Source organism: Ranitomeya imitator, chromosome 6 (genome assembly GCF_032444005.1).
Source record: "Ranitomeya imitator isolate aRanImi1 chromosome 6, aRanImi1.pri, whole genome shotgun sequence".
NCBI classification, from domain to species: domain Eukaryota; kingdom Metazoa; phylum Chordata; class Amphibia; order Anura; family Dendrobatidae; genus Ranitomeya; species Ranitomeya imitator.
The window spans coordinates 199350392-199372438 of NC_091287.1; the positions used below are offsets into that span (position 1 = coordinate 199350392).

The following is a 22047-nucleotide window of genomic DNA, read 5'->3' on the forward strand; positions in this document are numbered from 1 at the left end:
TCTTCCTTCAACCTTAATAACTATGTAACTATGTAACATCTTGATCAAGGGGAAAAGATATCTAAGACACTCACCTCAGTAAGTACAAATAATGGTCCAATACTAAATATAAGACATAAAACCAACCAGAACTTCAGATATCATTGCAACGTGGCATTGGTGGATGACACGAGACATGCTGTCCCAGATGTGATTGATTGGATTCAGGTCTGAGGAACGGGCAGGCCAGTCAATAGCATCAATACCTTCATCATGCAGAAACTGCTGACAAACTTTAGCCACATGAGGCCTTGCATTGTCATGCATCAGAAAGAACTCAGGGACCACTGCACCTGCATATGGCTGTGCGGCCCTCCAAAGAAATGCCTCCCCACACCATTACTGACACTGCCAAACTGGTCATGCTGGAGGATGTTGCAGGCAGCAGAACATTCTGTACGGCGACTCTAGACTCTGTCACGTCCAGGCTCGGACTGGCCCACCGGAGAATTGGAGTATGCTGGCATACTGCCCAGCAGCTGCCTAGGGCCTCCACTGCTTCAAGGGCCCCCACTGCTCCAGGGGCCCCCTGCCAGTGGCTATGGGGCCCCTGAGTCAAGGGGGCCCGCCTTGCGCCAACGTAGCAGCAGCTGGAGATGGTACTCTGTCCCCGCTGCTAAAGCAAAATGAATATTCACGCTTCCCCACGCCCCTATGGGCGTGGAGAGGCGGGAATACCATTTATCCTTAATAGCGGGCAGCGTTAGCTGCAGGCTGCAGCTAACACTGCCTGCATGTAAAGCCCCACCACCGCACCACACACACACACAAATCACCGCACCACATACACACACGCAGGCACACAGAGCAGCTCATCCCAGCATCCTGGTTTCTGTCTGAGACAGTCCAGCTGGATGATGTCATCATCCAGCGCGCTGTCTCATACAGAAAGCTGCCGGCGAGGAAGAGGCTACTGGGATGAGCTGCTGCTGCGGAGAGGTGAGCTGTGCGGTGTGTCTGCGTGTGTGTATGTGGTGCGGTGCTTTGTGTGTGAGTGTGAGAGTGATGTGTGTGAGGGGTGGTGGGGAAGGACAATGATATTGGTGAGGGGAGGCAATGATGGAAGTGATGGGAAATGATGGTGGGGGAGGCAATGATGGAGGTGATGGGCAATGATGGCAGTGGGGGGAGGCAATGATGGATGTGATGGGCAATGATGCTGAGGGGAGGCAATGATGGAGATGATGGGCAATGATTGTGGGGGAGGCAATGATGGAGGTGATGGGCAATGATGGTGAGGGGAGGCAATAGTGGAAGTGATGGGAAATGATGGTCAGAGAGGCAATGATGGAGGTGATGGGCAATGATGGTGAGGGGAGGCAATAATGGAAGTGATGGGAAATGATGGTCGGGGAGGCAATGATGGAGGTGATGGGCAATGATGGTGGGGAAGGTAATGGGCAATGATGGTGAGGGGAGGCAATGATTGATGGAGGTGATGGGCAATGATGGTGGGGGAGGCAATGATGGAGGTGATGGGCAATGATGGTGGGGGAGGCAATGATGGAAGTGATGGGCAGTGATGGTGAGGGGAGGCAATGATGGAGGTGATGGGCAATGATGGCGAGGGGTGGCAATGATGGCCGTGATGGGCAATGATGGTGGTGGGCAGGCAATGATGGTGGTGATAGGCAATGATGGTGGTGGGGGGAGGCAATGATGGTGGTGGGTGGGTAATGATGGAGGTGATGGAATGGGCAGTGATTGGGTGTTGGAGGAGAATGATAGGGGTGGTGGAGAGAAGGCAATGATGGAGGTGGTGATGAGGACAATGATGGGGTGGAGAGGGCCTGCATTATACTTTATGAGGGTGCTATATTATATTCTGTGGGGGACTGCATTATTCTCAGGGGACTACATTATATTCTGGGGGGCTACATCATACTATATGAGGGGGCTACAGTATACTCTATGGGGGTTGCATTATATTCTGTGGTGGGGCAGCATTATTCTCTCAGGGGACTACATTATATTTTGGGGGCTACATCATACTATATTAGTTGGGCAGCATTGTGCCCTATGGGGGGATGCTTTATATTCTATGGTGGGCTGCATTATACTATATGAGGGGGCTGCATTATACCCTATGAGAAAGGCTACATTATTTTCTATGGTGGTGACTGCGTTATACCTGAGGGGGTTGCATTATATTTTGTGGCGTTCTGCATTACATTCTGTGAGGGGGTGCTGCATTATATTTTATGAGGGGGGCTACGTTATATTCTATGAGGGGGCTACCCCTCTATGATTCTACACCAACCCTTGCTACATAATTAAGACATGTACTACCTTATATTATACCCTGATATTAAAGCTAACACGGTACCAAGATATATTTCTTTCCTGTACCCTGATATTAGTGTGTTTTACCACACAATTGATGGTCTTGTATTTACTTCTATGTAGCTATATAGTGGGCCCCAAGAATGATTTTCTCTGGTGGGCCCAAGGTGATCCAGTCCGACGCTGGTCACGTCTGTCACTTGTGCTCAGTGAGAACCTGCTCTCATCCGTAGAATTTTATCCATACATAAATAAACTAATTTTGTATGTTACATTTGCCCTTAGCAGGTACCAATTCAAATTTGGAAATGGTGATGGCAACTTACCATACAATTCATAGCAAAATGATTGTGCTGTGTTTGAAGCTCCAGAGCTTTACTGTGGCTGATGCCTATGTCGGAGTAGCTTGTCAAAAATAGTCCTTTATTATGCGCAATCCAGTCAAACATCTAAAAGAAAACATACAGTAATGTTACTAGGGCTAACTAAACACATTATATACCATTGACCAACAACTGCCCCACAAACTTGCACAGTTGCTACAGCATAAATATGTTTTGAATGGGATGAAGGGACTAAACTGCAACCAGGTTGAAATTACATAGTTACATAGTTACATAGTTATTAAGGTTGAAGGAAGACTATATGTCCATCTAGTACAACCCATAGCCTAACCTAACATGCCCTAACATGTTGATCCAGAGGAAGGCAAAAAAAACCCATGTGGCAAAGAGTAAGCTCCACATTGGGGAAAAAAATTCCTTCCCGACTCCACATACGGCAATCAGACTAGTTCCCTGGATCAACGCCCTATCAAGGAATCTAGTGTATATACCCTGTAACATTATACTTTTCCAGAAAGGTATCCAGTCCCCTCTTAAATTTAAGTAATGAATCACTCATTACAACATCATATGGCAGAGAGTTCCATAGTCTCACTGCTCTTACAGTAAAGAATCCGCGTCTGTTATTATGCTTAAACCTTTTTTCCTCCAAACGCAGAGGATGCCCCCTTGTCCCTGTTTCAGGTCTATGATTAAAAAGATCATCAGAAAGGTCTTTGTACTGTCCCCTCATATATTTATACATTAAAATAAGATCACCCCTTAGTCTTCGTTTTTCCAAACTAAATAGCCCCAAGTGTAATAACCTATCTTGGTATTGTAGACCCCCCAGTCATCTAATAACCTTGGTCGCTCTTCTCTGCACCCGCTCCAGTTCAGCTATGTCTTTCTTAAACACCGGAGACCAGAACTGTGCACAGTATTCTAAGTGTGGTCGAACTAGTGACTTGTATAGAGGTAAAATTATATTCTCCTCATGAGCATCTATGCCTCTTTTAATGCATCCCATTATTTTATTTGCCTTTGTAGCAGCTGCCTGACACTGGCCCCTGAATATGAGTTTGTCATCCACCCATACACCCAGGTCTTTTTCATTGACGGTTTTGCCCAGAGTTTTAGAATTAAGCACATAATTATACATCTTATTACTTCTACCCAAGTGCATGACCTTACATTTATCCCCATTAAAGCTCATTTGCCATTTATCAGCCCAAGCTTCTAGTTTACATAAATCATCCTGTAATATAAAATTGTCCTCCTCTGTATTGATTACCCTGCAGAGTTTAGTGTCATCTGCAAATATTGAAATTCTACTCTGAATGCCCCCTACAAGGTCATTAATAAATATGTTAAAAAGAAGAGGGCCCAATACTGACCCCTGTGGTACCCCACTGCTAACCGCTACCCAGTCCGAGTGTGCTCCATTAATAACCACCCTTTGTTTCCTATCCCTGAGCCAGCTCTCAACCCACTTGCACATATTTTCCCCTATCCCCATTATTCTCATTTTATGTATCAACCTTTTGTGTGGCACCGTATCAAAAGCTTTTGAAAAGTCCATATACACTACATCCACTGGGTTCCCTTGGTCCAATCCGGAACTTACCTCTTCATAGAAACTGATCAAATTAGTCTGACATGAACGGTCCCTAGGAAACCCGTGCTGATACTGGGTCATGAGGTTATTCCTCTTCAGATACTCCAGTATAGCGTCCCTTAGAATGCCCTCCAGGATTTTACCCACAGTAGAGGTTAAGCTTACTGGCCTATAATTTCCGAGTTCAGTTTTTGTTCCCTTTTTGAATATGTTATTATGGAGTCTTTAAAGATTAAAAATAATGGTCTATCAATGACTGTACCTAATTCCTGCAGTACTCGAGGGTGTATCCCATCCGGGCCCGGAGATTTGTCAATTTTAGTGATTTTTAGACGCCGCCGCACTTCCTGCTGGGTTAAGCAGGTGACATTTAATTGGGAATTTTTATCACTAGACATTTTGTCTGCCATGGGATTTTCTTGTGTAAATACTGATGAAAAAAAGTCATTTAGCATATTGGCTTTTTCCTCATCCTCATCCACCATCTCACCCAGACTATTTTAAGGGGGCCAACACTATCATTTTTTAGTTTCTTACTATTTATGTAGTTAAAGAATATTTTAGGATTATTTTTACTCTCTCTGGCAATGAGTCTCTCTGTCTCAATCTTTGCTGCCTTGATTTGCTTTTTACAGAATTTATTTAATTTTCTGTATTTATTTAATGCCTCCTCACTGCCTACTTCCTTTAATTCTCTAAATGCTTTCTTTTTGTCACTTATTGCGCCCCTTACAGCTCTATTTAGCCATATTTGTTTTCTCCTATTTCTAGTATGTTTATTCCCATACGGTATATACTGTGTACAGTTCCTATCTAGGATGCTAATAAACATCTCCCATTTTCTTTGTGTATTTTTGTGTCTCAGGATATCGTTCCAGTTAATTGCACCAAGATCCTCTCTCATCCGTTGGAAATTTGCCCTCCTGAAGTTTAGTGTCCTTGTAACCCCTCTACTACACATCTTTTTTAAAGGATACATGAAAACTTATTATTTTGTGATCGCTATTTCCCAAGTGACCCCCAACCCTTATATTTGATATGCGGTCTGGCCTGTTGGTTAATATTAGGTCTAGCAGTGCCCCCTTTCTTGTTGGGTCCTGAACCAGTTGTGAAAGGTAATTGTCTCTCATAGTTGTCAAAAACCGATTACCTTTGCTGGAACTGCAGGTTTCTCTTCCCCAATCTATTTCAGGGTAGTTGAAGTCCCCCATAATAATCTTCTCTCCCCCAACATTTATCATCATGAGAGAGTGCGGAGACCTCATCCACATTAAATGGTCACTCTTGTTAAAATCTGTTGTTTTGTCTGGCATTCATCCAATAGATATGGCAACCTTATAGATCTTAGTATGATTTTTCATAAAATTTGAAAAAAGGGATTGCTATAAAAGAGAAATAAGTGTTACCTACCACTCCAATCCCTAACATCTCTGGTACCTTTGCTTCAATGGTATCCTTTGGGACTAGAAGTGATGATGTCCTATCTATTTGTCACTTAAACGCTGAACTGGCTGCCTAGTCAGGTGACTGATGATTGAGATTGCATAACTTCATTGTATGCTATGGGATCTCTGAATACAGTTCATTTTTATGGCTGTATTTAAAAATCCCACAGCAGTTCATGGACAAAGCTGACATGTGCATGGCCACATCTACTGTTATTGAACATCAAAACAAAAAAACAGTCAGAACAAAGGATCCCTGCTCTTGAGTCAGATATTGGCACCAGCTCTATAAACCACACCGATTACCCAATGCAGACTAGTCCTAAATGTTTGTCATGAGTCAAACCCCAATCCCTTAGTGACAGCCAATTTGCAGCTTAACCCCTTCAAGTCGCGGCCCTTTTTCGTTTTTGCGTTTTCATTTTTCACTTCCCTCCTTCCCAGAGCCATAACTTTTTTTATTTTTCCGTCAATATGGTCATGTGAGGGCTTATTTTTTGCGGGACAAGTTGTCCTTTTGAACGACACCATTGGTTTTACCATGTCTTTTACTAGAAAACGGGAAAAGAATTGCAAGTGCGGTGAAATTGCAAATAAAGTGCAATCCCACACTTGTTTTTTGTTTGGCTTTTTTGCTAGGTTCATTAAATGCTAAAACTAACCTGCCATTGTGATTCTCTAGTTCATTACGAGTTGATAGACATCTAACATGTCTAGGTTATTTTTTATCCAAGTGGTGAAAACAAATTTCAATCTTTGCTAAAAAAAATAAAAAAAAAGTGCCATTTTCCGATACCCAAAGCGTCTCCATTTTTCGTGATCTGGGGTCAGGTGAGGGCTTATTTTTTGCGTGCCGAGCGGACATTTTTAATGATACCATTTCAGTGCAGATACTTTTTTTTGATCGCCCGTTATTGCATTTTAATGCAATGTCGCGGCGACCAAAAAAACGCAATTATGGTGTTTCGGATTTTTTTTTTTCGCTACGCTGTTTAGCAATCAGGTTAATGCTTTTTTTTTATTGATAGATCGGGCGATTCTGAACACGGCGATACCAAATACGTGTAGGTTTTTTTTTTTAATTGTTTTATTTAGGATGGGGCGAAAGGGGGGTGATTTAAACTTTTATATTTTTTATATTTTTCATATTTTTAAAAACATTTTTTTTTTTACTTGTGCCATGCTTCAATAGCTTCCATGGGAGGCTAGAAGCAGAATCATCAGATCGCTGCTATGTAGCAGAAATGCAGGTGTGCTGTGAGCGCCGACCACAGGGGGGCGCTCACAGCAGGCCGGCATCAGTAACCATAGATGTCTCAAGGACCTCTATGGTTACCTTCCTGATGCATCGCCGACCCCCGATCATGTGACGGGGGTCGGCGATGACATCATTTCCGGCCACAAGCGCCGGTTAAATGCCGCTGTCTGCGTTTGACAGCGGCATTTAACAGGTTAATAGCGGCGGGTGAATAGCGATTTCACCCGCCGCTATTGCGTGCACATGTCAGCTGTACAAAACAGCTGACATGTCGCGACTTTGATGTGGGCTCACCGCCGGAGCCCACATCAAAGGGGGAAACACGACATGCGCCGTACTATTACGGCGCATGTCGTGAAAGGGTTAATGACCAGGCCAATTTTTACAATTCTGACCACTGTCACTTTATGTGGGTATAACTCTGGAAAGCTTTAATGGATGCCACTGATTCTGAGACTGATTTTTTTCGTGACAAATTATACTTCATGTCAGTGGTAAAATTTCTTCGATAAAACTTGCGTTTATTTATGAAAAAAAAACAGATACAGTGGGGCAAAAAAGTATTTAGTCAGTCAGCAATAGTGCAAGTTCCACCACTTAAAAAGATGAGAGGCGTCTGTAATTTACATAATAGGTAGACCTCAACTATGGGAGACAAACTGAGAAAAAAAAATCCAGAAAATCACATTGTCTGTTTTTTTTATCATTTTTTTTGCATATTATGGTGGAAAATAAGTATTTGGTCAGAAACAAACAATCAAGATTTCTGGCTCTCACAGACCTGTAACTTCTTCTTTAAGAGTCTCCTCTTTCCTCCACTCATTACCTGTAGTAATGGCACCTGTTTAAACTTGTTATCAGTATAAAAAGACACCTGTGCACACCCTCAAACAGTCTGACTCCAAACTCCACTATGGTGAAGACCAAAGAGCTGTCAAAGGACACCAGAAACAAAATTGTAGCCCTGCACCAGGCTGGGAAGACTGAATCTGCAATAGCCAACCAGCTTGGAGTGAAGAAATCAACAGTGGGAGCAATAATTAGAAAATGGAAGACATACAAGACCACTGATAATCTCCCTCGATCTGGGGCTCCACGCAAAATCCCACCCCGTGGGGTCAGAATGATCACAAGAACGGTGAGCAAAAATCCCAGAACCACGCGGGGGGACCTAGTGAATGAACTGCAGAGAGCTGGGACCAATGTAACAAGGCCTACCATAAGTAACACACTACGGCACCATGGACTCAGATCCTGCAGTGCCAGACGTGTCCCACTGCTTAAGCCAGTACATGTCCGGGCCCGTCTGAAGTATGCTAGAGAGCATTTGGATGATCCAAAGGAGTTTTGGGAGAATGTCCTATGGTCTGATGAAACCAAACTGGAACTGTTTGGTAGAAACACTGCTTGTCGTGTTTGGAGGAAAAAGAATACTGAGTTGCATCCATCAAACACCATACCTACTGTAAAGCATGGTGGTGGAAACATCATGCTTTGGGGCTGTTTCTCTGCAAAGGGGCCAGGACGACTGATCCGGGTACATGAAAGAATGAATGGGGCCATGTATTGTGAGATTTTGAGTGCAAACCTCCTTCCATCAGCAAGGGCATTGAAGATGAAACGTGGCTGGGTCTTTCAACATGACAATGATCCAAAGCACACCGCCAGGGCAACGAAGGAGTGGCTTCGTAAGAAGCATTTCAAGGTCCTGGAGTGGCCTAGCCAGTCTCCAGATCTCAACCCTATAGAAAACCTTTGGAGGGAGTTGAAAGTCCGTGTTGCCAAGCGAAAAGCTGAAAAACATCACTGCTCTAGAGGAGATCTGCATGGAGGAATGGGCCAACATACCAACAACAGTGTGTGGCAACCTTGTGAAGACTTACAGAAAACGTTTGACCTCTGTCATTGCCAACAAAGGATATATTACAAAGTATTGAGATGAAATTTTGTTTCTGACCAAATACTTATTTTCCACCATAATATGCAAATAAAATGTTAAAAAAACAGACAATGTGATTTTCTGGATTTTTTTTTCTCAGTTTGTCTCCCATAGTTGAGGTCTACCTATGATGTAAATTACAGACGTCTCATCTTTTTAAGTGGTGGAACTTGCACTATTGCTGACTGACGAAATACTTTTTTGCCCCACTGTATATGGCAAAAATTTTGCAATTTTCTAGCTTTTCATTTTTATGCCCTTAAATCAGAGAGATATACTTAGGCTAGCTTCACATTGGCATTCAGGAGGCGTGAGGATGGCTGAGTACTTCCTCCCTTCTTCTTTCCAGAAGCTCTGCCTATGCTCCGCCTACTCTGCATGCGTTCTGTGTACCTATCTTTAACATTGGGTACGTAGGGACATGCGTTGTATGCGGATGTGTCCGCATGCGGCAATTTGACATGTGCAGCAACCGCACATAAATGCAAAATTCAGGGACGAAGTACGCAGCCATCCAAAGACCTCCTGAAAGCCAATGTGAAAGCAGCCTAAATAAATAACATTTCCCACATGTCTACTTAACATCAGCACAATTTAGGAAACAAATTTAATTTTGGTAGGAAGTTATAAAGGTTAAAAGTTCACCAGCGATTTCTAATTTTTGCAACGGAATTTACAAAACCATTTTTTTAGGGACCACATTACTTTTAAAGTCACATTGAGGGGTGTACATGACCGAAAATACCCCAAAGTGAGACCATTCTAAAAACTGCACCCCTCAAGGTGCTCAAAACCATATTCAAGAAGTTTATTAACCCTTTATGTGCTTCACAGGAACTGAAAGAATGTGGAAGGAAAAAATTAACATTTAAGGTTTTTTCACAAGCATTTTCCTTCCGAACCAATTTTTTTTTATTTTCACAAGTGTAAAAAGAGAATATGAACCACAAAAATTGTTGTGCAATTTCTCCTGAATATGCCAATACCCCATATGTGGGGGTAAACCACTGTTTGGGCGCATGGCAAAGCTTGGAAGGGAAGGAGCGCTGTTTGACTTTTTCAATACAGAATTGGCTGGAATTGAGTAGCACCTGATGTGCCTAAACAGTGGAACCCCCACAAGTGACACCATTTTGGAAACTATATCCCTTAAGTAACTTATCTAGATGTGTGCTTTATAATGCAGAGCTGTAAAAATTAAAAATAAAGTTTTTCCTCAAAAAATTATGTTTTAGCCCGCATTTTTTTTTATTTTCACAAGGGTAACAGGAGGAATTGGACCCCAATGGTTGTTGTCCAGTTTGTTCTGAGTACGCTGATGCCACATATGCGGGGGTAAACACGGTTTGGGCAAACATTGGGTCCCGGAAGAGAAGTAGTGATGTTTTAAAATGCAGACTTTGATGGAATGGTCTGCAGGCATCATGTTGCGTTTGCATTGCTCTTGATGTAACTAAACAGTAGAAACCCCACAAGTGACCCAATTTTGGAAACTAGACTCCCTCCCCCAAGGAGCTTATCTAGATGTTTCGTGAGCACTTTGAATCCCCAAGTGCTTCAGAGTAGTTTATAACATAGAGCCGTGAAAATAAAAGATCATTTTTTTTCCACAAAAATGATATTATCACCCCAAATGTTTACTTTCACAAGGGTAACAGGAGAATTTGGACCCCAAAAGATGTTGTGCAATTTGTCTTGGGTACCCCAAAAGTTGTTGTCCAATTTATTCTGAGTACGCTAATGCCCCATATGTGGGGGTAAACCACTGTTTGAGCACACTGCAGAGCTCAGAAGGGAGGGAACACCATTTGACTTTTTGAATGCAAAAATGGCTGGAATCAGTGGTGATGCCATGTCGCGTTTGGAGACCCCCTGATGTACCTAAACAGTGGAAACCCCCCAATTCTAACTCCAACCCTAACCCAACACACCCCTAACCCCTAACCCTAATCACAATCCTAATCCCAACACACCCTTAGGCTAGGGTCACATTGCATTAGGGCAGTCCGTTTAGCGCATAGCGCTAACGCAATGTCCCAAAAGGGATCGTGTTAGCCGATCTGCGCTAGCGAGGAACAGACCGCGAACGCTGCTTGCACTCAAATGACGGCACATCGCTAGCGCACGCCCAATGTGGGCGTGCGCTAGCGATGCGTTCGCCATTGCAGGCTACATTTCCTTGTATATACACACCCCCGTGCCGTGAAGATTTTGTAACAATAAAGGAACCTGCATAGAAGATTGGTGAGTGCTGCCGTTTTCTTTTTCTATGTATCTCATTCAGTGATAGTTTCGATATGCATTCTAATACAGATTCTCACGTTTTATCCTCTAAATGACCCAGCTCTCTTTCCCATTTAGCCCTCGCGCCAATTGGATATCCCAATAGGTGAGTGTGAAGTAGATCCTTATATAAAGATGAAATAGCACCCCTCGTTGTCCCCACTCCACAGATGTAGTCTAATACTAAGTCGTTTTGAATTTGGAAACAATCCATCTCATTCAGGGCCACAAATGCATGCCGTACTTGTGAACATTGGAACCCCCCCAGATGTCCTAAGACCATATTCCGACTGTACCTGGGAAAAGGATTTCAACCCCCATCACTCCGGTAGATTATCATTAAACCACAGCAGAGAAAACCTGGTCAGACAAGTAACCCCGCAAATTTGTTTAACTCTCCCCCATACTTTATATATCAGAAATAATGTTGGGTATTTCTTCCCCAGTATCCCTAGGGATCCATCTTACAGACACTGTACCGCTGGACTTCTCTTCACCGCCCTTTCTATCAAAAGTTGTGCTACATTGGAAGATGACTCATGTTCTTAGCCCTTTAAATGCTGACATTGGGCTGCCAAGAAATATATTTCAGGTTTAGGTAAAGCCAAGCCTCCCGCGCCCTTAGGGCGTTGAAGCGTCTCCAATTTAATTCGCGGGTGTTGCCTCCCCCACACCAGGCCTCTAAATAGAGTTAATCAGTTTGAATTTTACACGTGGCATCCAGATAGGGGAGTTATGGAGAACATACAGTATCTTAGGCATCAGAATCATCTTAATGAGATTAATTTGGCCTACAACACATAAATGCAACTTAGACCAAGCCCCTACCTTTGCCTTAAGAGTTCCCAGCACCGGTGTAAGATTCATATGCAAGTAATTCGTGATCGGCAAAGAGATTAGTATCCCCAAATATTTGAATTGATCTGCTACTTTAAGTCTACCCCCCTCCATAGAATCTCCCAGCTCACCCCCTGCATCATCCACCATAAACAGAGTTGACTTATTCCAATTTATTTTGAGCCCCGACAAAGCACCAAATCCCTCGATGAGCCAAATTGCATTACTCAATGAATCATGTGGATCACTCAAGAACAGCAGTATATCATCCGCATAAAGCGCTATCTTTTTCTCTATCGATCCATATTTAAACCCAGAGACCTCAGCGGACTGTCGGATCTTGGCGGCCAGCGGCTCCACGGCTAAAGCAAACAAAAGAGGGGAGAGCGGACACCCCTTTCTCGTCCCTCTATGTAGCCTTATCGAATGAGAAAGCTCACCCTTCACTCTCACCCTAGCTGATGGTTGCACGTACAGTAGCTGAACTCAGGACACAAGTTGTGAGCCGACGCCAAAGCATTGCAACACATGCCACAAGTATCCCAATTCCACACTGTCAAATGCCTTATGGGCATCTAAAGAAGCAATAACTCTATGCCCACAGTTATCAGCCCCCAATTGTAATTTCAAAAAAGCCTTCTAAGATTGACTGCCGTGGACCTGTCGGGCATAAAGCCAGACTGATCTGGATGAATCAACTTAGAAATAACACCCGACAATCGGGCCGCCAACACCCCAGCCAGAAGTTTAACATCCGTTGTGAGCAAAGAAATCAGGCGATATGATTCAGGCAGTCATAGATCTTTATCTTCCTTCGGGATTACAACTATTATGGCTTCCCTCATGGAGGCTGGTAGAATCCCCCATTCCTAGCCTCCTCCAAAACTACTCGTAATCTGGGTAGCAACACCTCCTCCATCTCCTTTATAAATTTCAGCTGGCAATCCATCTGCTTCTGGGGCCTTACCTCTTGCCATGGCTCTTAAAGCAAGACTTAGTCCCTCCAAACTTTCCCTATCCTCCTCACTCAGTCTAGGTAACACAATACCTTCTAGAAATCCCGCGTTGTCAGTCCCCGATGGGTCCACACCAGAGGAGTACAGATCCGCGTAGAAGTCTGTAAAGATCCCAGAGGTCTCTGACACTTTTATACCGTTAACAGGCTCTAGTGAATGTATGAATGGTGTACCCCTCTGGGCCGACGTCACAAGCGAGAGCATATGCCCCACTACATCCCCCTTCTGGTAAAAGACTAGTCGTTGGAACTCTCTCTTCCTCCCTGTCCTTTCCAAAGAATTGTATACATATTATTCTGGGCTTCTCTTAACCGTTTCCCAGCCTAAGGGGTACCCAGTGTGGCCATCTCATCTTCAGCAATTCTCAACCTTTCGCTTGCGGCATTCTCCGCCTGTTTTGATCGCCGCTTACATCTACTGATGTCCCTGAACAGCAAACCTCTCAAATATGCCTTCATCGTCTCCCATATAGTGGGTATGTCCGAGCTGCCCTCATTAATCTCAAGAAAACTCCCCCTCCTCTCGCTGTATGCCCTCCAAACTCACACTATTCAGCAAGTTAGGGTAAAATTTCCACTCTCCCCTATGCCGTGCTTGTGTCCCCATTGGCCATAACTCCACCTCTATCGGATTATGATTAGAGATCGCCTGTGGCAAGTATATCACTTCTCCCACCAAAGAATCAAATATATTGTTTCCGAGCGCCATATCTATTCTGGATAAAGTATCATGAGCCGGTGAATAGCAAGAGTATCCCTTCTCCCCCACGTGTCGCACTCTCCACAAATCAGTCATACCGATCTTTCGTACATATGTTCCGAACGGCGTAATATGGCTTTCTGACCTGTTTTGTGTATTTTTGTTTTTATCCCAGAAATCATCACACATATGGTTGAGGTCGGATCTCCCTGTCCAATCAATTCCAACACTTCTTTAAGTGTTTTACTCTAATAAGGGGGAGGAATGTACATAGCCACCACACACATCAAAATACCAAGCATTCTGCATTTCACTATAACATACTGTCCATCCACATCAGAAACACCTTCAGATCTTCATAGCGCACCCCTGCTGGGACCAATACAGAAACCCCCCTCGAGTATGTAGAAAAATGGGAATGATACATTTTTTGCAACCACCACCTACGGAAGACGTCCACCCTCTCACGAACCAAGTGTGTCTCCAGCAGACATATCAGTGAGGCCCTCTGGACTTGTGTGTATTGTAGCACCGCAGCTCGTCTAGTTTTGTCTGCCAGGCCTCTAACGTTCCAACTCAGTATTTTAATACGGTTCCCCATCATGATGCAGAACAGTCATCAAGAAAATCCTACTCCTTAACCTGAGCTGTCCATCCCCTCTCTCCCACCCTTTAAACTCATCGAGAGTGGGGCTCGTTGGCCCGTTTGAAGCCCTCTCACCTAGGTAACCTCCTCTAACTGGCTCCCGCGACACTTAGAATCACATCTCTTTACACTAATTATTAACAGTACAGAACAAACAGTGAAGTAAAGAGAGTAAAAAAACAAAAAACAAAACATCGTTTGCAGTGCACCCTATTAACAATCCCCACCCCACCCCTCATTTTCCAGCACAACTCTAACTGGCGTAATAGTTAAACCAAGCCATATTCCACTCCTCAAAAAGTGAAAGAGACACAAGGATTAAATGGGTACAAATAGCAACCCAGTTCTCTTATACCACACATCTTGGCAACAATAACAGCTCACGCCTCTGCTGAAAGTCAGTCTCCCGCCGCTTGTAGTTTCTTAGTTTCTTGGCATTGATGTCGATCCATTGGGAAGCATCCTCTGGTGTCGTGAAGAAATTAGCTTTATGAAAGACAACCACACTCAACCTTGCAGGAAAAACATGGAGTATTGCACCCCCAGTTCTCTCAGTTGCCTCTTGATGCCAGTAAATTGCATTCTCTGTTTCTGGACCGCAGCAGAGTAATCCAGGTAGATGGCAATCTTCTGTCCGTCAACAGTGAGATCCTCCATTTCTCTGGCCTTCCTAAGAACAATGTCTCTGTCTCTGTAGTTTAATATCTTAGCCAGCATGGTACGAGGATTGGCTCCAGGGGGAGGGGGCTGCGGCGGAACTCTGTGCGTTATTTCCACAGCAAAGACCCTTGTCAGAACCTCGGCTCCAACCTTCTCCTTCAACCAGTTTTCAATAAACTCAGTAGGATTTCTCCCCTCTGTTTTTTTCCGGCAGACCCACTATCCTGATGTTATTTCTTCTGGATCTGTTTTCTAGGTCCTCATTTTTTGCTACCAATTCCGATATCTGTTGGGCAAACTTTCTCTCTGCCTTTTGTAGTTGAACCACATGATCATCCACAGTACTCATCCTCTCCTCCACCTCCCCCATGCGATTATCCATTTTCTGTATATGTAATATAGAGATAAGGCGCATAACCATAATAGATATAATAGCAGGGAGGTGCAAAAAGGGCCGGTAGTAAACAAAAATATGGACAAAAAATAAAGAGGAAAGCACTACCGTAAAGCCCGCACACTACACCAAACAATTATAAGAAAAAATATAACAAACTTTATTTGGTACATCAACACAAGAATTTAAAACATAATTAAAATACATGGGCACCCTTCTCACAAAACCCCCAACATATGTGCTACAAAGTAAACAAAATGCTGATGGAAATGAATGCATTATATAAGTAATCATTGTAATGCACAAAACAATATATATATATATATATATATGTATATATATATATGTATATATATATATATATATATATATATATATATATATATATATATATATATATATATATGTATGTATGTATGTATATATATATATATATATGTATGTATGTATGTATGTATGTATGTATGTATATATATATATATATATATAGGTACGAAGCAACCACCAAATGCACCGAAGACCAAAATAAATATATATAAAGTGCAAACATAAGAGGGGTAAGATTCCCTATAAACCACTGAGTGATAGCACAGCAGGTGCAGTCCTGCAGCCGAAAATTATCGCCAAGAAAACACCTCACAGCTCAGCATACATATGATGAAATCCCAGCCATACCCTAAAAAGGTGTATAGGTGGCCAACAAGGCCACAACCTGTATAAAATAAACAGGAATAAATCTGGGTATGTATGGCAGAAATAATAGACTGAGCCATCCACCGTAAATGAGGAGGATAAAGCAATGCTAAAGTGCCAGGACTGACTAGCCGAAATACAATGGAACCACCCGAGGGGGAAGAAAAAGATGGAATACCGGGAAGGGTGCCGCTACAACGACCCAACGTGTATCGCCGTAACTCCTACAGCTTCGTCAGGGGAAGCATGTGTCTAAGCTACCAAATGGACAATATATACCTGAGTAGGTGATTGGTGCATATGACACCGGTGTGATGGCTGAGAGACAAGGAGGAGGCAAGTAGATCCGGAAATGGATTGAAGTCTGGCGCGCCTTAATGCGCATGGGCACAATGAGTTCAGGAGACCCGACACCTGCGCAGAAGGACAGGCCCGGAAAGCGGTCTGCTGTCCATAGAACAAGATTGCGCATGGGCAGCATGACCCGCAGAAGAGAAGCGCGTGCGCGAAATGAAGTGCAAATGCACGGCCCTCCCAATAAGTTCAGGAGACCAGACGCCTGCGCAGAGAGATAAATACGAGTGCGGTCCAAAACACCACTCCAAATCTACTCAGGCATTCATGCAGAGGAACAATTACATTGTTCTGGAATGGCCATCCCAGTCCCCAGACCTGAATATCATTGAACATCTGTGGGATCATTTGAAAGGGCTGTCCATGCTCGGCGACCATCAAACTTAACTGAACTGGAATTGTTTTGTAAAGAGGAATGGTCAAAAATACCTTCATCCAGGATCCAGGAACTCATTAAAAGCTACAGGAAGCGACTAGAGGCTGTTAATTTTGCAAAAGGAGGATCTACTAAATATTAATGTCACTTTTCTGGTGAGGTGCCCATACTTATGCACCTGTCAAATTTTGTTTGAATGCAGATTAGACATTTTCTGTTAGTACAATAAACCTCATTTCAAGGCAGAAACATTACTGTGTCCAACAGTTATTAGATATATGAAACTGAAATTGGTGTTGCCAAAAAAAACAATTTTTATAAAACATTAAGCTTAAGATTAATAGGGGTGCCCAAACTTTTTCATATAACTGTATATAATGCATTGATTACCATCAGCATTTTGTTTACTTTGTAGCACATATGTTGGGGGTTTTGTGGGAAAGGTGCCCATGTATTTTAATTATGTTTTAAATTCTTGTGTTGATGTACCAAATAAAGTTTGTTATATTTTTTCTTATAATTGTGTGGTGTAGTGTGCGGGCGTTACGGTAGTGCTTTCCTTTTTATTTTTTATCCATTTTCTGTATGGCAGCCTTTATTTGTACAATCTCCCCTTTTCACCTCCTTCATCTGAAGGGTTAAATCATTCAGGGACTGGTTACAAGAGGATAAGAGGATGAAGACTTCCTTTAGGGTTGGCTCCCCTCTCAATTCCACTTCCTTCTCAGCCTCTCCTGCTGCAGCCATGCTACTTTCTTTCTCCCCCTTCAGTGCCCCCCCTCGCTCCTTCATCAGCTTTCTCGTCCTCTTCCTCTTCTTTAGCTCTCTCCTCCATAGTCTATTGTGCCTCTTCCCCACCGACCACTTGGGCAAACCTTTGAAGTTTTGCTGCAGCTTCCATGCTCTTCTGACAGGCAGCGTTCTCCTTCTCAGTGTCCGCTCTGGCCTCGGTGCCATCTTGGGTTCCTCCAGTCTCTCCTGTACCCGCATCTCTCTGCCTCCTCCGTGTAATTGCGAGCCTCTCTGGGTGTCCCCACAGCTCTCCTTCACGCTCGGGTGATTCAGTTTCCAGGTACAGCTAGATTTATGATGTCTGTTCAGGATAATTGTGCTTGTGGCCGCGGGAGCTCTTTCCTCAGTGTCCCCTCACATGGCCGTCCAGGACACGCCCCCCCCCCCTTTTTAGCATCTCTGCTCTATCTTTATTATTGATTATATCCTCAGCCCTATCTAACATCCACTTAGAGTAACCCCTTCCTGTCAAAGGCTATGTGCACACGTTCAGTTTTTTCGAGTTTTTTTTCAATTTTTTGGCGCTAAAAACGCTATAAAAACTCATTAAAAACGCATACATTATGTATTCTATCATTTAGAATGCATTCTGCATGTTTTGTGCACATGGATGCGTTTTTTTCCACAAAAAAATGCATTGCGGTAAAAAAAATGAGCATGTTCATTATTTTTGTGGATTTTCTGCGTTTTTCACGCGATTCTATGTATTTGGGAAAAAACGCACCAAAAACGCATGAAAAACGCAGTAAAATCGCGGTAAAAATGCATGTGGATTTCTAGCAGAAATGTCCGGTTTTTGTCAGGAAAATTTCTGCAAGAAATCCTGACGTGTGCATATACCCTTAGGGTAAGTTCACACAGGACTTTTTTGCTGCATATTTTTGCTGCTTTTTTATGCTAATTTTCAGCTGCTTTTTACAGTACCAGCAAAGCCTATGAGATTTCAGAAATCTCATGCACACACATTGGGTTTTTGTTTGATCAGTATTTTCTGCTTTGCTGCGTTTTTTGGACATACAGCATGTCACTTCTTTCAGCGTTTTTGCAGCATTTTTTCACCCATTGACTTGAATGGGTGATGGAAAAAACGCTGCAAAAACGCAGCAAAAATGCATGTAGCATTATTTGCTGCGTTTTTGGTGCAGAAAATCATGGCCAGCAGGAAGTGATCTCACAGCCAAGAGCTTAGGGGTGTGGTTAGTGAGGTGTCCATAGTGACAGTGAGCTATTGTGAGGTGTCCTGATAGTGATGTATTGTGAGGGAATTTCTGGTAGTGAGATGTGAAGAGCCATTGTGAGGTGTCCTTTGACTGTGATCTATTGTGAGGGAGTTTCTGGTAGTGAGGTGTTAGCCATGTCTTGGTATAGGAGGATGAGCAAGCAGCTGAAAATTACCAATAAAATACGCAGCAAAAATACACAGCAAAAAAGTCCTGTGTGAACTTAAAAAAACGCACCAAATACGCACCAAAAAACGCACCTAAATTAGCATAAAAAACGCAGCAAAAAAGTCCTGTGTGAACTTACCCTTACACATACTTCATCTTTTACTTTTTCAAAAGTTTCATGTAAAGATGAAATCCTTTTAAATCTATACTATTCTCCAAGAAGAACATTCTTAACATTCTTCTGATGACAGGACTGTGCCAATAAAATGGAGTTTGTGGCTGTACTTTTACGGTAGGGGGACACTGACTTTGCTTGTGGAATCCAAACTGAACATCACATCTAGATAATTGATAGAGCTGATTGCAATTGAATAAGTAAATCTCAGATTCATTTCATTGTCATTATAATGTTGAATAAATTCTGACACGGATTCCACCGTGTCATGACGGGGATGACACCAGGAGGATGTCATCCATGTAACTACCCATCCATTTAATGTGGGAGGAAAGGGGTCCACGCTGAAAAAGACAAAATCTTGTTCCCAGGCTGCCATATATAAAGTTGCAGGCGACGGCGAGAACTCTGCACCCATCGGTGCTTCCCGGACCTGCAAATAAAAATCTTTATTGAATGAAAAATAATTATACTTCAGTAAAAACTCTATCCCCATCACTATGAACTCTTGAATTGATTTTTTTATAATTACTAAATGTATTCAGGGGATCTGATAGAATCTTTAAAGACAGGTCGTGGCGCAGCGAAATATACAGGGCCTCAACGTCACAAGCAATAATCATGCAATTTTCAGACAATTTAAAACCATCAAGCAATGAAATAAGATGTATAGAGTCTCTTATGTATCCTGGGATTTGTTGTACTAGAGGCTGCAGGTACATATCTATCCAAGCACTTTATTTTTCTCCTACACTCCCTATCCCAGCCAAAATCTGCCTCAATGGAGGATGAAAAACCTCCTTGTGAATTTTGGGAAGGGAGTGTAGGATTGGAATAATAGGGCATTCAACATATAGATCTTCTCATAGTTTCGGGCTGATTGCCCACAATGCTACACCTTCCAACAGGAGAGTTTTTAATATATTTTGGAAGACTTCTGTAGGATTGTTGTTCAGAGGTTTATATATGTCCTCATTCTGTAGCATGTTCTGATTCAACTTATCATAAAAGCATAAATACAGGAGGACCACATCTCCTTTATCTGCCCTTCTGATGGTTAAATTTGTGTTTGACTTTAACACTTTCAAAGCCTGCTTCTCGCCTCTGCTAAAGGTACCATCACATTACATTCAAGAAAAGAGGAGGGGGGAGAGGGAAGGTTAGGAGCTTGACACGCCGAGACGTGCATCTGTAAACCGTTGCAAATGAATGTAACTGGTGGGTGCCGTACCTGCTGGTGATTTCAGCTGAAGTGGAAGAAAGAAAAAGGGAATATCCAGCACGTCCATCCAGTGTAAGTAAAATATCCAAAATTTATTGAAGCATTTTAAAAAACAATATTAAAAAAGAGAGAGAGAGACTCTCTCTGCCTGACGCGTTTCTGGCGCACCACGGCGCCCTTAGTCATAGAAACTGATTCCTATGACTAAGGGCGCCGTGGTGCGCCAGAAACGCGTCAGGCAGAGAGAGTCTCTCTCTCTCTTTTTTAATATTGTTTTTTAAAATGCTTCAATAAATTTTGGATATTTTACTTACACTGGATGGACGTGCTGGATATTCCCTTTTTCTTGTACCGTCACATTAAGCGACGCTGCAGCGATATAGACAACGATGCCGATCGCTGCAGCGTCGCTGTTTAGTCGTTGTGTGGTCGCTGGAGAGCTGTAACACAGACAGCTCTCCAGCGACCAACGATGCCGAAGTCCCCGGGTAACCAGGGTAAACATCGGGTTACTAAGCGCAGGGCCGCGCTTAGTAACCCGATGTTTACCCTGGTTACCATTGTAAATGTTAAAAAAAAAAAAAAACACTACATACTTACATTCCAGTGTCTGTCGCGTCCCCCCGCGTTAGCTTCCCTGCACTGGGTAAGCGCCGGCCGTAAAGCAGAGCGGTGACGTCACCGCTGTGCTCTGCTTTACGGCCGGCCGGCGCTGACACAGTGCAGGGAAGCTGACGCCGGGGGACGCGACAGACACCGGAATGTAAGTATGCAGTGTTTTTTTTTTACATTTACAATGGTTACCAGGGTAAATATCGGGTTACTAAGCGTGGCCCTGCGCTTAGTAACCCGATGTTTACCCTGGTTACAAGTGAAGACATCGCTGGATCGGCGTCACACACGCCGATTCAGCGATGTCAGCGGGTGATCCAGTGACGAAATAAAGTTCTGGTCTTCTAGCTCAGACCAGCGATATCACAGCAGGATCCTGATCACTGCTGCGTGTCAAACACAACAATATCGCTATCCAGGACGCTGCAACGTCACGGATCGCTATAGTTATCGTTCTAAAGTTGCTCAGTGTGAAGGTACATTTAGATTACCGTATATACTCGAGTATAAGCCGACCCGAGTATAAGCCGACCCCCCTAATTTTGCCACAAAAAACTGGGAAAACTTATTGACTCGAGTATAAGCCTAGGGTGGAAATGCAGCAACTACCGGTGAATTTCAAAAATAAAAATAGATCATTATTTCCCCATAGCTGTGCCATATAGTGCTCTACACCATTCATATTTCCCCATAGCTGTGCCCCATATAGTGCTCTGCACCGTTCACTGTGCCCCCTAGCTGTGCCATATACAGTGCTCTGCACCGTTCACTGTGCCCCATAGCTGTGCCATATACGGTGCTCTGCACCGTTCACTGTGCCCCATAGATGTGCCATATACGGTGCTCTGCACCATTCATTGTGCCCCCTAGCTGTGCCATATACGGTGCTCTGCACCGTTCACTGTGCCCCCTAGCTGTGCCTTATACGGTGCTCTGCGCCGTTCATTGTGCCCCCTAGCTGTGCCTTATACGGTGCTCTGCACCGTTCACTGTGC

General features: G+C 43.4%; 1 protein-coding gene across 1 annotated transcript in view; it reads right to left on the reverse strand.

Moving 5' to 3' along the window:
- The window catches only part of TRIO (trio Rho guanine nucleotide exchange factor), a 2940676-nt gene that overhangs the window by 2290398 nt on the left and 628231 nt on the right, over nt 1–22047 (reverse strand). Inside the window, 1 exon segment of the mRNA XM_069730426.1 lies at nt 2649–2771. Coding sequence (XP_069586527.1) covers nt 2649–2771 — 123 coding nt within the window.